Source organism: Hylaeus volcanicus, chromosome 3, assembly GCF_026283585.1.
Source record: "Hylaeus volcanicus isolate JK05 chromosome 3, UHH_iyHylVolc1.0_haploid, whole genome shotgun sequence".
Classification (NCBI taxonomy): domain Eukaryota; kingdom Metazoa; phylum Arthropoda; class Insecta; order Hymenoptera; family Colletidae; genus Hylaeus; species Hylaeus volcanicus.
In genome coordinates this window covers 9,106,722-9,125,213 of record NC_071978.1, presented here as the reverse complement: position 1 = coordinate 9,125,213, position 18,492 = coordinate 9,106,722, and the positions used below count along the sequence as shown (strand labels likewise).

Here is an 18,492-nt window from a genome sequence, read left to right as displayed (position 1 = left end):
CATTCTTTAGATACCTCAAGTCGTACGCAATCTATCAATTTTAAACAGCTTCGATTTATTAATTCATGGGGGTGCAACATCCAATCACGCAAACGTTTAAAAGCCGACCAATCGCAATCTGTCCCGGCAATAATTTACAACGCGTTAATTTGAAAATATTACGATTCAACATATGTCTCCACGGATATACACCTTTTCTGCATTCACACACCGCCGCGTTCCCGTTTACCGATGCCCGACGCGATGCTCCAATTGTTCTTCTATCAACGTGTTCAATAGACCCGTCATTTTTACCATTATCTACTCTACCGTTGCAAAATAAAACTCCCTTCGGCGTGATTTCAGGGACAGAAAGAAATCGCACAAGGCTAAATCTGGCAAGTAAAAGGGGATGTTTAAGCACCGTGATGCGTTTATCGTCTAAAAACTGCTTAACGGTTAGAGCTCTGTGGCGCATTGTCCTGATAGAGAATCTGATCATTCTTCCACGAATCCCGTCTCCTTTGTCCAACTCTGTCTTTCAGGATGCTCTCGGAGCTTTATAATATTTACAAACAATGGTGCTCGTATTATATTCCGTGGTTTTCATGAAATTCCCATTAACTCCTAATGCCTTAAGTCGTCTAGGACGTTCATATTTCCAGACTCTACGATTTTCATCATTATCCAGATTATCTATGAAAATTATGAAGTAGCATTTGAAAAACTATGAAGTGTGTTTGATATGTTTTTAGGCTTCCAGAGGAAATTTTTGAAATAATATTTCTTGTCAAGGACTTAAAAACAAATAAAATGAATTTATTATAAAAAAATTATGAATATATTATATTGTAGTATTCATTTGAGAAGTGACCATATAAAAGGGTGGACTTATTGATTAACTTCTTCAGGGTCGAATTATCTCGTTGCAAATGTATCTTAGTTGTCCATACCGAAATCATTTCATTTGGAATTTCAGATTGAAACTTCATTATTTAAATTTTTGACTTGTACTCTAACGGTACGACTAACTAGGGTACATAACAAATTATCATGCTTTTACAATCGCGATGCTCTCACAGTTCATGATTGATAATAATTAAAGTTTTGATTGAGACTAAGCTATTGCTTTCCGACAAAGAGCAATAGCATTGCGTTTCGTCGCTAATTAGACTCATCAGTAAAGCTTATCTAGCAGATCTTGCCTTGGACGTTAGTAATTGTTTGAACAATTTGTACGAACTAAATGTGTACTAATAAATTATCGAATAATTGAAGGCTGTTCAAATAATGAATCCATGTTTAAAAACCCATGACGAGCCTCACGGAAGTATCGAACTGGCAGATCGAAGGAGGATACACAATAATATTTCTCTTTGTACCGAGCATATTACTTATTATACACACAACATTTTTTCAATGTACTTAGGACCTGCCGAAGGCATGTGACCTGGGTTTCTTTCGATCTGCGAGAGGCCCTGTCATCATCCGCGGCTTCCCGATCATTAGTGTACCCTTTGTGCTATTCATAGACGAGTAAGTGACATGCAATCTTCACCGTATACTTCCTCGAACAGTTACAACGCTTCCATCGAACAAGTGTTTTAATTTTACGAGACATTCGAGATTGATGGGTTGGTTCGATTTTTAAACTCGTGTCTCGAGGAATACAGTACCAACACGTCTGCTTTAAAACGCTGGCTAGAGCATGGCGATTATGTAAACAAGTTAGAACATGCAAGGTAATAAATTAACATGTCAAGATTGTAAAGAGTAGTAGCATTTAAAAACGGTGAATTGGTCTTTGATGTGCGCATAGTCCTCGAGAGGATATTTTTGAAATACGTGTATTATTGTATTATTGTTTTGGAAGTAATATAACAGGATAGACCTATTGTTTAACCCCTTCAGGGACGAATTATTTGGTTTGAAATGTACATAAATTCAAACTGATATAGTTGAACCATGACATCCATTAATCTTGTAACGATTCTGTCGTATTCTACCATTGGGATTTCTATCTATGAATATTTATACTGGAGTTTAGTCACAGTACACGAAATAACTAAACAATGAAATGTACACGACGTTACAGGACCCCCGAAGAGGAGAATAGTCACGTCTCTATGAAAAACGAATTGTAAAAGATTAATATATTTGAGTTTTGAGCTACTTGTTTACGTAGCAACAAATTCCATTAATGAATATAATAAACATTCTTTTTCCAATAGGTCATCGAGATCATTTTGACTTCTTTATATGAAAGTTTTATATACATTTTAAATACATTTTATTATACAAGCACATATCGTAGAATGGGTTGAATACAAACACCTTTATACCTTTGAGGTTCTATTCTTGAACTGCATTATGAAATATTTGAACAATATTTAAACATGTAATAATCATTCAAAAATTGGACATCGAACAGCATTCTTTATTAATAGAACACTTTATTTCTGTTACTCGTTTAAAAATTCATAAAAACGTATGGGTCAACTCAAGGTATCGCAAAACATCAAGCGGGAATCGATAACACCACCTTGAACGTTTTAGACGTAGATGTTAATGTCCTCAGTTCGACGGTTGGAAGTTTAATGAAAATTCAGCGCGGTCCCTAGCGAAGGACAAGTAGGGCGGAATGAAGGACGTAAATACGTCAGTTAAACAGGATTAGATTACATCGACAGTCATGTGAAAGCAGGTGTACATTAACGCTCAAAAGTCTTACATGCGTTTATAAGTTTCAAGCAAGCCTAAGCAAACGATTAATTTCACCGTTAATTGGAGTTAACTTTTGTTCTAGTATCCATTATAGTATTTTCCCATTTTTTGACATTCTTTCTTATTTAATACATGGAAAACGTGCAGTAATCCACAGTCTGTTGATTCCTAGTTGCTCTTAAATGTATAATTATGGAATGAATCATTTACATTTCCTAGAATTGAACACTTGCTCACAATGATTAGTAACTATAATATTTTTAACCTCTAAAATCTCCTTGAAATAAGTACAAGTAGAATTGGACACCACAAGCTTTAAAACTCATAGCGAGTAAATAACTTAGTAGCATCACAGTAGTGGTATTTCACCTGAGCGCACGGCGAATATGCAAACTAGTGGAGCCACTGGGAAATGCCACTTTTGTGGTGACACTGGGTTATTTACTCGCTGAGTTGTAAATCTTGTGGTGTCCAATTCTACTTGTATTTATTTCAAGGAGACTACGGAGGTTAAAATATTACAGTTTACGAATTGTGAACAAGCTCCACCTCGATATTAAAGCATCCTTGAAACCGATACATGTTCTAAGACTTTTGGTCGACGATGTACAGGTACACAGATTTTAGCTCCCGTCGAGCAGCGAAGAAACGAATCTCCTCGGCATCCCCTGATGAGTATCAGACCGATTTCATTGTCCCCCAGCGTAACGAACCATCGTCGAAGATCAATTGCCCCGTGGCAGGCACTGCTTTCACCTAACTCGATTTCGTTTCTACGGCAATGATCGGCTGGTCCAGCACGATATTATGTCATTTATCTTCGTCGTGTCTACGGTAGCCGAGCGATGCCGGAGCTCTTTATCTGTTTTTCCCATTCCTGTTCCCCTCGTGCCAGGACTGCTGGCGGTTGGTACGGATATACATGTCAGCTCGACCTCGAGTCTTTTTCTCCGCCCTTCTTCCACCCGACTCACCCTTCCGCCGAGCTTCGACAACCCCCTTCAGCTGTTCGTCGGCGCGTTTCGCTATTGCCGAACACTTTTCGATCAAACCTTTCCATCGAGTTCAACGTACGAATGGGTCTACTTGTTACACTTTGGTGGTCCCAGATAATATTCTCGGAACTTTGAGGGGACGCGACACTGTCAAATTTGTACACAAATAGATTCTTATTATTCCATTTCTCCAAAGGTGGACATTTCAGTGTCGTGTAAGATTTTGAGAAAGAAATCCCTGGATTTGACAGAGTTACAGGCCTGGGAGTGAATAAAAAAAAAAGGCAGAAATTCGGCTTACTGTTTTGAGCATCCGTCGATAGACATACGAAGCTTTCAAAGACTCGAAGAAACTATTTTTTGAATTACCAAATCATGCTAAACGAATGTGCCTTTCATTTAGAATAAATTCACTAAGAATCCTATTTTCTATCGGAACAAATGACTTACGTAGTCGCTAATCTACGTCCACAAACGTGAATAAATAAAGATAAATACATCAGAAATAGACCGACGCATACGCTGAACAAGGACCAATATCAAAATATGCCTCATTCGAGGACTCTACTTAGCCAAAGGGGAATTCACGGACACTCGAGTCGCACGATTTCGCGGACGTCTACGCGTCACAGTGATTAGAGTAGCGGTTATATTTCATCAAACGTCCTCTGTAATAGTTCAAAATATTTATGAATGCGTCAACTAATTGGTACTGTTGTGTTTACGACGTCTGTAAATATTTACTCGGCGTGGTCATAAAGTAACGCCGTAAATCGTTGCCCCGTCCAGCTACTCACCATTTGAGCATCATCGGCAGCTACCTTATTAGAGGGCCTCGGCAGCTTGTAGAAGAGAGCAATGAATGCTAAGACGATTTCCATATTTAGGTCCCAGTAGTACATCATGTTCGTACAATTAGGGGAGAGAGCCAGTAATTCCGAAGCGGTTCGGTATACACGATTAATACGTACCCCAATATTAACCGGTCACGAGTCCTACATAGCAATCAGGGGTTCACTCGAAGGTGGACGAGTCGAGAAGTGATTACAACCGGACTTTCGTCTTCGTTCTGTCCATGAGATTCTACAATCTGTTAGTTTCGTCTTCATTTGCTTAAACTGACGCGCGTCCTTTTATTTTTTAATATTAATTTTAACGTTTGGTTAACTCAAATTGCTTGCTGTCACAAATACTCCCATATTAAGCCTCCTCTAATGAACTTGGAGTAATTGATAGTTGCTCGTTCGGCAAGTTTCTAAATATAAACCAGCTGACCGTGGACATTCCCTACTCAATAGTTCCACTTTCAATCCGGAAGGTTGTATAATTGAAATATAAATTCTTTTATATAGTTTTACATCCATGATATTCGTATTACAAGAATATTATAGTAATAATAGTATCACAATGTTAATTACGCCCACTGTACTAATAATGATTATGTATAATATTATGGAGGAATATTATGCTTATTAAGAAGCTAATATATGGTTAAGACATTTTTTTAAGTATAATATAGTTCGTCGCGAATAACATGCGAATTAATTCGAGGGATCGCATTTCAAGTTTCAGTGAGAACCTTCCTGTCTACGCAACCATTCAGGATTGCAGTTCTTCTTTGATAGCAAATAAGCGACTCTCCGCATGCAACGTTGATCTTCTTCTTATTTACATAAACGTATCTTGTTTATATCGAAACGGTTTATGAGTTCTGTAACGTTTGTTCCGTGCGAATGATATTCCCATGGTTTTCTTGCCATGTTGGAATTATATGTTACTCTTGTGTCACGCGTTATTCTTCGAAAATCAATTAAAATAAATTACATCCTTCGTGATACCACAGTTTCTATCGTTTATCATTCCCTTGGAGTAATCAAAAACTCGTGCCTCGTATGATTTGAAATTGTTGATGAATTCCTGTGACGTTTCTTCCATTCAAACGATGCATGCTTGACTCTTCTGCAAACGTTCCAACGATTCTCGTGCTACATTTTATTCTCTACGAGTCAAATAAATTAAGTTTCCCGTGAGATCGCAACTCTCATTGTTTTTTATTCCCTCGGGGTAACAGAGGTATATTTTTTTTCATTTATCATTTCATCTAATATAATGTCTCCCATATTGAGATAAGTGTCTAGGAAACTCATTTACGAGTTTGCGTTTCTGTGTAAATTCATAGCACAAAGTAATGATGCGATTGCCGTCAAGAAGAACTGCGAAGTGTACGGAGTCGTTCGAAACGTGAGAAACTCTCTAAGCTGTCTTCTGAAACCCAGTAACGGGAACTTCAATCCCTCGAACCGAGATCTTGGCGACAAATTTACTTTTATAATGAACCAGCCACATTGTTAAAACGACGGAGAAGGATTTCGTCTGGTTGGTGGTGCTCGTACTCGCTTGCAAGAAATTGGGAGCGCGTCCAAACTCGGTAAAACGCAAACCGCATTCTACAAATGCGTGCATTTAGAGTGTACACTAAACGAAAAACAGATTAATCTACCATTTCTAAGTCAGAGTGAAACTGAAGGTGACATTCAGCTGTTGTACAACGATCCATAAGAAGGAAGGCGACAGTCTGTTCGCGGAAGTGCCACTGCTGTGCTTAAGCGTTGGCTTTCGTAGTAAGAAGACATTACAGTTTGAGTGGAATTTAAAAGGGAGAATTCATTTAGAATTTCTAGAATAAAAATTGAAGCTTAGTGGTAGGTAGCCAAGGATGGTAGAAATTGTATAGACCATTAATATTTGAACGTTCGTCCTTGCTGGATTTTCTAAAGAACCAGAATGGTGTTATATACCATTGCTTTCAGAGTAAGGTTCTTAAGTGAGGAATATTTTCTGGAATATCCTAATTTGTAGATACACGAATCTTCCGTACTATAACTATAAATTTATTTGTTCGCTATTCTTTAATGCTATTTGGTATATTTGTTTATTCTAAAGAGGGCCAACATGATTATATTAAACTACATATAAAATTCTTTTATAGAATCTATATTAATATCTTGATGCTTTTAATATCCAAAATTTATAACGATCGTCCTTCATTATCGTTACTATTGCTATTTCGATTTTTGAAGCAAATTTAAATCTGACTTCTAGAAGTAGTGTCTATTTATGTCAGGTGCCTTTCGATCCCTTCTAACACTGTGACGTTCGAGAAGTGATTCGTTACCGAGCACCTTTCAATTATATATGAGATGTCTCTGAAGAGAGGCGTGTATGCTACGTGGCAGATTTAGTGACACTAAACTACGGTAGAGCCTCAGGAAACGTCTCTGCCTGATAGAATAATGATTCTATTAAAAATTCACTTTGGCATCATGTTTCTTCAACATTTGACTACGTAAAGAGTAAAATTAGTACACAGACAATCACTTCTTCTAATTTTTATTTCTTTTTCTGATATATATTTAGTTTCTGAACAAATCAAAATAATTTGTAAGAAGAAAAGAATTAAACGAATTACTACATTTGTCAGTCTTATTTTGTATTCACGATCAACTCTTTTTCCTGTAATTTAGTTTAACTCTCTTCATTTGTAATTAAACCTTTTTACCGAATTCAACTCGCTTAATATTTTCAGTTAATCTATTTAAATAGCCTGGCATTGGGCAGCTTAAACTTTCTTCGATAATTTTTCTTTGTTTTCTAATTCTGTCAATTAATATTCGACGAAATATAAGGAAAAGTATGGCGACGAAACAATTTCTGTTAATTTATATCGAAGTTTCCAAGCTGAACATCGAGCTGCCTCTGAAAGTGCTTCCACGAAAGCCCATTACTAGCCTTCCCCGCTTTATAGCCACATTATTAGACTCTGATTTCGAGATATACGCAACGTTACCGTATCGAGTTATCCGAACTCATCCGACATTAATCGCAGAATGAATTGACACCATAAACGCGCATACCATTCTCAGCTGAAAAGGTCCAACCGCTTATCCGGACCTCGTTGTCGTCGACGCGACGAGAGCGGCGAAGAAAGCGCGAAAATATCAGGGAAAGGCCATGAAACACGCTAATCGAACTACTTCCTTACAGCTACGGTTATATCCCCTAACTATCGTCGAGCCTTCCTCTCGTAAAGTACAAGACAAAATCGCCGTAAATGCGTGCGTGACTGAAATATGGCGCGGTAATATTTATGAGATGCTGTTACTTGTCAGTTACCGCTGAAAAGAATAATAACCTACGCTGTTACCACGCATCGCTACGCACTTATTTATTAATAACAAGTTACACAAATCAAGGTATCGCAGCTTCGCGGCTGAATGATAGCCTTTATTTCGCTCTGCTACGTGCACGTGGGAAAACCTTTGTAACAAGAACACATGCCTCCCCTTTTCCGCATTCTGGCTGCCCGACTTAACGACGCCAGAAGTCGTTTTTCTTATCTGTTAACACAGCCAACGTCCTTGGTTACCATTAACGATTGATTGAATTCTTTTTTTTTTTTCTTCTCTCCCCTTTATCGAATTAACCATCGTCTACGCAGGAAGCGAATTAGCGAGGCTGGGACCAGCAGGTAGGTATTATTAATTGTTAAGCAACGAGATTGGGAATTCTACGACGTTAATTAATTCCTGGCGCAAAATGCGGTGTAAGTTATTCATACTCATGAATATCTTGGATCATTTGAGACGTTCATTATGGAAGTGGGTAAGTGAGGTAGTTAGGTCTGAGTTTGGATTGACTGGTGAATTTTTATAAGGTTGGTTCGTCGTATGCCCTTGCTGGTCGTCAACAAGTATGTTAATCGACAGAAAAATGTTTCAGGCGACTACAAATGGTAAGTACGTTTTTCTTTATTTTTTCAACTGTAAGAATCAAAATCCTATTGTTTAATTTAATCGGTAACATTGAAATAGGGTATCTTCTCTGAATTTTCTCTAATTTAAGACGATTTCCAGTTTCCTCCTAGCCAAACTTAGTCGTAAACGAATATGGCAATCATTGAAACAGCGGAAGTATGAAATGCAATGAGAAAAATTCAACGGACCGCTGAAGCAGTCCGACTCAGAAACACTAATTGGAAGTTGCCATCATTCCACCTCATCCTACCGAATGCATTGGTCTTCAAAGCATAACTTTTATTCGCGGAGCTACCTAGCAAATAATTTCGCGCATTCCAGAGCAGTCCGACTCGAAGATGCAGAAACTGACTATCAGACCGGGGCTGGAACGGGGCGACTGACGAATAAGAAGAAGATCATGCACGGTAATCTGTTAACGCCGCGGCTAACCCGCCGTTACACATCCATTCCATCAGTTTGCATTATAGGATTTCGCGAAACGACCGAATCTCACGCTTTATCCGTGATAGATGCGGCTACGTGTATCAGGCTTTCGAGGGCGCGCATTAAATACGAAATCGCGGAGGCTCGTCTCGTTCTTACTTCGTCGCTCTCTAGCGAGGAAAGGGCCTCCGTCCGACTCGGTGGAAAAAGAGGGCGAGAGAGGGCGAGGCGCTTGTTAAAGTTAGTCCCGGGAATTCCTGAGTGCGCGCGTACACGCCGCAACGTACGAATTACACCATCTCCAACTCGTGCTGGAACGATCACGGGGCAAGTCGAAGAGAAACGACAGAGAACGAAGGTGATGAGGACGACTAGGAGAGATGACGACGAAAGATGACGCTGACCACGGGCACCAGGGCTACGGCCACGGTGAAAGTAATAACAGTGAAACGTGCGCATACACGGGCGAAATCACACACGCAGCCCAACTCGCCGGACCAGCTTTTACGTGACCGGTGCTTAAGCTATTTTTCGATATGACCGGTACTTAGGTGTACGCCTGGACTACAACCGCCCGCTGGGCTCTCCCATAGAAACCACCACCGAAGATCCTGCGTCCTTGGGAAACTCGAGGAGGCCGAGGACGCGGTGGCCCAAGCGTCTACGAAAGGGGAGGAAGGGGATGGATAATTGTAGAACGGATCTCGCCAGGCGCATCACCGTGAGATTCGAGTGAAAACGATCGCCGACGTGTTGCCTGGAAAAGATGCTGGACGATCAAGTTTCGCTTTCCTTTTCGGCCTCATCTTTATTGGATGTTCTTTAATATAATATGTATTGGGTTCATTTTATTTGTTGGAACGTATTGTAGAATTGAATTGCACAGGACTGTGATTCGATGTTTAGTTGGTTTACGATTAAAAGGAAATTATTTTATATATTATATATTATTACTTATTTTATTTATTAAATTTTGTGTCCTTAATTGTGGACGCCAGATCTGAAAGTGTTAAATTAAGCTTACGTAAACTATAATCAAGTTAAATGAACCGAGGCAACCGACACACGCAAATCGAATAATGAAACTCCTACAAGTTGTTGAACATACAATATGTGTGAAAACTGATTATCAAACTTTTATTGATTCGATTACAGACAATAGCGTCAAGTTCACCTTCGGAAAACAACTAAATGATTGTAAGCTGTTTGTTCTGAAATATAATATGGTATATGTAGACAGCAAAATATATTTAATATATTTATATGCTTTGATATCATGGCTGAATGAGAAATATACTTCCTCTAGCTTTACATATAATAAGAGATAATAGAAATTGCGGGATCAAAAACATGTTCGAGATAAGCGTTGTCTGGAACTGTGAGACATTCGCGTACTAGTAACTTTTGTTTCAGCTACGAGTGTCACGGCCATTTATAATTACACAGATTGTTAAGATGTACATAGTAATATGTGGTATTAAGGGATTTAGGATTACGTTTGTATTAAAGTGATAAAAAAGTATGCTGAAATTCGGAAGGTACACAATTGCATACTTTTGGTAGTCGTGTCAATAAAACTCAATAAAAAACACTAAAAATTAGTGAACACTAAAATTATTTTTCATTAGGGATCGTTTCGGCTATTATTTTGTTGCAACGTGGCGTGAGAAGGTTTCCACACAGTTCCTTCTCTTGCCTCGCTTTAGAAAAGGAAATAAAAATAAATTTTAAATAACACAGAATTAGAGTACAATGAGACAGAGTAGAGTACAATGAGACAGAGTAGAGTACAATGAGACAGAGTAGAGTACAATGAGTTACAATGCAGAAACATGTCACAGATACATTTACTTCGTTTCCACTGTGTATACTGTAATAGCATACTTTAAAAAACGCAGGTTAGGATAAAAACTCATAAGAACAATAAATAATTCTAAATAAACAAATGAATATACTCGTGAAGTTTATAGAGTTATCACTATGAACTTGTTTTTAGAAAGGAACAATGTGTAGTAATCTTATAAATTGATTCTCTTTGTTATTCTGTATATAGCAGAATTAATTACGACAATAGCAAACGGAATACGAGATTTATCATAGCTTATGGATTCATTCAAGAACTTAATATTCCTGTTAGAATCGTATTAATAATACCGGATTATGTACACCTACGATCGTGATAACAGATACCGGATAAACGATGCGATTCGTAAACTCTATTCAGTTCTCGATGCATTTGCGTCGTGAAATTTGCTTATTAGCTGAGTTTCTTTTAATCTGTTTGAGACACACGATACAGGTTCCGCTAACAATGAGACAATTAATATTCAGTGTATCAATAAAGAGCGAGAAAGATAAAAGTATAATTTATAAATTATAAGGAAACTGAGTATAAGATACATTTTTATTTGCACCACCGTTACTTTCAGCCCTAATAAACAATCTCAAGTTCGACAAATCATCTCACAGTTTACCAAAGCAAAACACCGCAATGTAAACCGATGTAACTTCATTCTTTCGAACAGATCACGACGAGATCACGAGTGACAACGGTTAACTTGTTTTGCAGCACACGAGGGATTAAAAAGAGGAGCGAAATTGGGGCTCCCTGTCACGCAGAGGGGGTTGTTCTAAACGAAAGGCACTCATTCACCCGAGGTGACAGTTTGAGTTGCGGGAACCGACACGGCAGCCTGGAGGAGGAATCCGGAGTTGCCGTATAAACTTGCGATATCGCGATGTATCGCATGTACATAATGTGTACATATGAAAATATTATGTGTATACGGCTGGCGCTGGATGGCCGTAGATATACGGCCCGTAACTTGGACGAGGAAATCGGGTCACGCCGAAATATTTTTCTGGACCTTTCCAAGCTTACGTCGAAGTAAGGACGACATACGTGCGGCCGTATGCGTTTCATCCGTGTGCGTGTGTATGGACCAAAGGGCACTCGGTGAAGTTTTCGTGTCAGCGTGGTATGCAAAGCACTCGAAGATGCCTGCTAGAATTACGAACGCTTTGGTGCCTCGGCGAGCGAGTTCAGCCGGGCGTCCGAGTCAAGAAGATCGGGCAACGTTATACCAGAAAAACAAAATGGAAAATTAGCGACGGTTGAAAAGTAGCTTCGCGCTTTAATAGTGCGAGGATAGAGTGGTCGACTTGAAATGACTTTTAATTCGACGTTAACGCGCTTTTAATACCCGCTTATTTAGCCACAGCGCTCAGCGGTTACCAGTGTTGATCCAGCCGAAAGAAATTGACGTACATCTTGCAAAAACTCGAGTGATTCATAAACTGGTCTAGCTAGATCGACGGGTGGGAAGTTGGTAGGAAATTCTGTTAAACGGATTATTACTGGCGCCGGTCTGTAAAATATTTGTCAAATGGATAACGGAGAGTTTTTAACAACTTTTAGTTGTAGAAGTATCGCAGGGGATTGTGAGTGGAATAGAACAGGAATCGACGTTTGTTAATCTAAATGAAAGCGCCATTTATCACGTTTCTTTGGATGTCGAATTGTTACGTAAGGAATTTAAATTAAAATAGTCAAGTAAGAGACGTATAAGGATATAATAATTTGTATAAAAATTCGAACTGTATTCAGTACACAGAGTTCAAAATACGTAACATTAACATGATTTCTCAATTTTCACGCATTCTCAAGTGTATAATAAACTACATTAATTGATGCATTTTATTGTAGACTTTGATTTACTTGAATAAAAATATTTTTCCTTCCTCATTCTTTACCATAAAATTTACATATTTTTTCTTTTTACTGTATATCATCCTAAACGTGTTAATAGTTTTGAATATGACCACATGATCGAAATTGTTGAACGGGAATAATAATTGGCTTGTTACGGCTACGTTCAGTATCACTGAATTATTCAACATCAATGAGGAAATTAGAATTCGACAGAACATTAACTTATAAAGGACGACTGAAATAAATTTTACAGTTTCGATTGCATTTATATTAACTACCAGTTATGAAGCATACAGATGATCGTAATAAGATTGTTCATATTTTATTACGTTTTACCATTATTGCACATCGAACCCATAAAATGTCTATATAGACTTTTAGGGTTTTTTTTTTAACTACACGTAAAGTTCATAACTGTCCAAGGTTTAATATCCTTATTGCACATTCCATATCGATTTAATATCAAAACACAGACTGCGATTTTCTTTGCCTGCGGCGCGAAAAACTGACATTTGATCGTGAAAATATACAGCACCAAAGTTCCTCCACTGGGTTGAATTTTCTATATGGCTAGAACTTCGTTGCAATTGTCTAAACATTGTTCTTATATTTTCTTTAAAATTATTTTATGTGCATTTAATAAACATTTCTAATTGCAATTTGAATGAGGTCACATTAAATGGTTCACGCAATATTTCCAAAAACATTTTCCTACAAAAATTGCTTAAGACAATTGATGGAATATCTTAGAAAAATACCAAGCGGATAAGGAGCAAATAAAGTTACTATTTTAAGGTGATGATTATTACGAAAAAGTTACTTACGTATGGTTTTTTAACACTGTCTCGATCATATTTGTGACAAGAGACCAAATGAAAACGGATCCGTCCGAAGAACCAACTGCAATGTATTTACCGTTAGGACTGAATGATGCTCGGGTCCAATCGAATCCGACTTTGAAGCCATCGGCACTATAAACAAATGAAAAACGCGTTTCATTAATATCGATGTTATATTCCTACAATCACTCGGACGCAAACTTTTAATTATATTGAAATTTGTTAAATTTCTGTCTTCATTATTGACAGTAATGCAATATACATACAACCCTTAACAAATTCCATTTATTAATTAACAAATGATGCATACTAATGCGTATCAAACAATGGAGTACATTTGTAATCATTTCCACAAAGTAATTATTTTCAGATTTAATCTCATTGTACTGTGTGGTTATTCTCGTTTACCATTAAAATTAATAATAACGTCCAATGAAACGGTCAAAAGAGAAACTAATTCACCCTTCATAAAAACTGATTATTACTTGAAGAGGCTAAGAATTTCATGTTTAAAGTTTTATGTTAAATTTAATTAAAATTTTAGATTTAAAAGATCAAATTTTACGGGGACAAGCTTTTTAATTAATTAATGCTGATTTCTAAAGTATGATTCAAGTTTAACATTTATCAGGTGTATAACTCTATAGACGAAAAATGAAATAAAAACATTATGTTTATCAGTTTTTCAGTTAAATTATACAGGACAAATGTTTGTCTCTTCTACAAGAAAGATATTGCTTCAATTTATCGATGTTAATTTACATTTCATTGTATATCTTTACATACATATATTTCTTACAGATCTATAAAAGTTATTTTATTATCTACAAAGATAATTTAGAAAATGTCAAAAACATTTATACATTTTCCATTTTCTCTATCAATGACGAAGTAAAAGGCTACGATTTTATTTAAAAAATTTGACAAAAATTAAAATATATTCGACCTTTTACAAATCAATAATGTCGAATAAATTTGTTTACACGAGCCTTCGTTCATGGGAAAACTGAATTTGGAAATACGCGTGCGATAGATTCCAAGTCTGATTTGGAGAACATGTCTGTCCATTACTAGCTGTTTCTACTTGTATTGGCGTTTCTCGCACACGCCGATTCTTGCATGGAGTATACGCAATTAAATTGCAAAGTATTGAATATTCAAAGCTCTGTGTACTTTTTGTGCAGGCAGCAGCTGTCATTTACTCAGTTTATGGAAAATTCCACAAGGTGTATCAAGAGCACGTTTAATTCCACTACGGAGTCTGGAGAAAAAGCTTCATTCCGCGATGAAATAACGTCGTTCGAATTAGAGAAACATTACTTCTCTTCGTAAGACGACAGATCCTTCAATTATATCGCAAAATTTTCTCGAGACGTTCTACTCACCTAAACGACCCAATGATTTTCTTCATCCGTAGGTCAATAAGTTTCAGCGTGTCGTCTCTGACGCAGCTCAAAAGGTAATTTGCATCTGAAAACAAGCAGGTGTCGCTCCTTGAATTTACATGTGTCGCCGAAGTTGAAGTTAAATTGGATGTGCTAATACGGTTAGCCACGCGACTCACGTACGATCTGGTCCACGTTAAATCGTTGAAAATTTAACAACATGATCGTGAGTTCTTTTTATATTTACTGTGTTTATTGAAAGTTTCAAATAAATAATCTGTCCAATTTTAGCATCTTAGGGATACTGGAGAGGACCAACTTGAGTCATTATTATAAATATTGCACAAAATATTTTAATTAAGAATTATAGATATAGCAAGCATATATTCTGTTCGTTATATTTAATATTTGATGTCTCAACAATCTTTCTGTTTTACTCAAATTATACAGATATATTGAGGAGCTAGAGGAAGTTCGAAGAGTATCAACGAACAACGCTCAGGTCGGTCTGACGCAGAATGACTCAGACGCGCATAGGGGCGATAAGCAATCGTTAATTACGATGTGATTGCATTCCGATCGCGTTTCAAGAAAGTTCCCGCGAGTTTCCGTTATTTGAACAGCGACAGTGGATAGAATAAAAAAAAAAAAGACACTCCTTGAAATGCACCGAGACGAGTCCGTTAAGTAAGTAATTCCTTTTGGGGGCGTATAAATCTTATGGGGAGGCGTTCGGGTAAGGTATTCTGAATCCAGCGAACACGTTTCCCAAGGAATGGTATATTATACTTTAATGGAAGTATACATAATGTATTACGGCCAATGATAAAGGAAAAGCATTAGAACGGGGGTGGAGGGGGGCATGATGTAATCGAGGAGAATTTTTCAGTCGTTGCAATATCGTCTCGTTCGAGTTCTATCCTCGCATTATCCAGATTAATGAAATGCGCCGGATCAATGTGTGTCTTTTCAAAGCGCCCTTCAATCAGTGCGGCGAATTAGCAAGTGAAATATACGCTTTGAGATACCGACGGAATATTGGCTATCGTTATAATATCCAGACGAAACGCGAACGGAGCACTAAATATTACTTCAGCCATGCAAATGATCTCCAAACGCCAGATTGGATAGGTCTGTTGTTTCATTGTCGAGTCGAAGGCACCACAGCTTGGCTCAAGCATGTGTTTAGTTACTATTTCGATAATTCTTGGACCTTTTTCGGTGTACAGCAGTTGTGGTCATGATTCGGAAGCAAATTAAATTAGAAACATATTTAAAGTGGATAGCGAATATGTAATTACTACTTCAATTTCGAAATGAATATATAATTAATGGTTTTAGATGATATTATATTATTATAAATCCCTTTAACATTGTTCTCTATTGCCAAATATCCTCTTAAGAAATTCGCGATCGCTGGATTCACGTCACTTCAAATTCTCTTGGTGTATAAAATAAAATTTTATACATATTTCCAACATTGATATTTCAAACGGTGCAAATTTGCAATATCCAGGTTCAGAATTTTATTATTTTCGTCGGTACTCGGTATTGGAAACGTAAAATATCTATCGGTTGCGAATGTGTTGAGATATTTTATTCTGATTGTGGACGGCTGTGCGAAACTTACCACGAGACAGATCTAACGATGTCACCTTTCCCTGGAGTAAGATGTCGTTCGAGCTAGATTCGGATCTGGTGTCCCAGAACCTAATTCTTTGATCATAGTGACCGCTAATTATCGTAGAACCTGCTCCGTCAGAAGTTACGAGGTCGTTGCAACTGGAACCGGCGAATTTAGTTTCTATGCCTGTAAAAAAGAAAACATTAATCTGGGATCCGTGTTTAGGTAGCATAGAAATGTTTTACTTTTAGTATTTATGAAATTGTTTTACTCGGAGCAGTCGAATTTTGCTTAATATTATAAATTTTGATGATACAGTGTGGTCTATGAGATCGTTGTCATGTGGTCCCAGCTATGTCTGTTCGGAGCCATAAATATTAATTTCTAAGTTTCCATTGCAAAGCTTCTTTAGGATTAATGGACTCGAGATGGATGAGTTTCCTGCAACTGTTTGGAAATTTCCATTGAATACTCTCGAACTTATTGTTTACCGAAGATTTCGAAGGCAAGATTACGCAAACTAGAATCGCAAATCTAGAATTGCATTTCGCTTGAATGGAGATTTAGATACTAAAGGAATATTATAAATATCATAGCAAAAGATTGAAATAAATTTATTCAATATTTAACTTCCGAGAAGTTTATATACAATTTTAAATATAAATTGTCATTCAATCATAATTTTAATACGTATGTGGTATCGAATATTATCAACATCATTACAAGAAAATTAATTTAACAATATTCCTCCATTTCTCGAGAATGTACAACGAATGCTCGTTTCTCGAGAACTCGAAACATTTCTCTCAATTATCCTTATTAAATATCATCGCGAGATACGTATGGTTGAATCGACCTGGCTCACAAAAAATCAAACGGAGAAAGAACTGGAGCAACAATATCTCGTTTCTCGGTCTGAAAATTCAATCGAAATGCGTATCCCCACATTCACATAAAATCTGCTTACGTCGGTAGACCTAAGTCGACGGGTATGATGCATCGCCACGAAGTAATGGGACACAGTAATTCCATCCTCATAGGAAGCACAGAGCCTCAAGCGATATCAATAACCGACGTATCGTTGCGGTAAATTCGACAAGCTAATTGATTGTCCGGTAAATCACGTTTGATTTAACGTAGACCAGCAACGACAAAGTAAAACGCACGATCCCAAACAAAATTCGTAAATGCACAAAGGGGCTAGATCAGTCGGGATGAGTAAGGTATCGTTATTCATAGTTTGTCCTGTTGCGGTGCTCGTCCGCTGCGTCGACAAACAATCGACGTCAAAGCTCTCTTGTTGCGGAAAAACAAGGCAGAGAGAGCTTTACGATGACAGGACGAGGTAACAATTCGTTAAAGATTTTTGCCAGCATTGTTTACCCGTGGCTGTCAAACGGAGCTCTCGGATCGGTTACAGATCCGTTCGCATTAATGATATTCCGTTTCAATTTTTTTTTTTTAAAAGAAATGCATTAACACGAATCGGTATAAAGGATGGGTTTGTTATTTCAAGTGTAGTGGTTGTAACTCCGATTTATTTTATTATGTAATTAAGGTAAGAATTTTGATTTTTTTTTTTTTTGATAACATAATTAGAGTTACCTTTCGAGTAATTTTGAGCAAATATAATTTTATGAAAGCATACCGTGTATGGGATGTTTCAAGTATTATTCATTATGCACTTAAAAAGTGAGGAAAAATATATTTATATGAGTAGGGTGAATTAAGAATGAAGTGCGAGAGCAAAGAAATGGGAAAAGAATTAACATGGAGGAAAACAAGTGTATGTATATTTGTCAGTATTTGGTAGGAATATTTTAAAGACGTCAAGCAACAAGAATATGCCAAAAAATCGACGTCTCTTCCTAAAATACAACAAGACTTTATTAATGATGCTTAGGGTGGCACAAACCCTTCTTAAAATAGACAAAGAGATTGATATCAGCAGTTTATGCGATTCGCGGGTTTCGGTGTCGTTTTCGTGTTGCATC

The 18,492-nt window shown here is 37.3% G+C and overlaps 1 protein-coding gene across 4 annotated transcripts in view; it reads right to left on the bottom strand.

The window, feature by feature from the left end:
- LOC128873956 (autophagy-related protein 16-1) overlaps nucleotides 1-18,492 on the bottom strand; it is a 651,400-nt gene that overhangs the window by 20,869 nt on the left and 612,039 nt on the right. For all 4 annotated transcript variants that reach the window (XM_054118047.1, XM_054118045.1, XM_054118046.1 and 1 more), the window contains 3 exons: nucleotides 16,505-16,684; nucleotides 14,875-14,959; nucleotides 13,475-13,621 (listed from right to left, as the gene is read on the bottom strand). In XM_054118047.1, coding sequence (XP_053974022.1) covers nucleotides 13,475-13,621; nucleotides 14,875-14,959; nucleotides 16,505-16,684 — 412 coding nt within the window. The remainder of the gene's footprint in view (nucleotides 1-13,474; nucleotides 13,622-14,874; nucleotides 14,960-16,504; nucleotides 16,685-18,492) is intronic.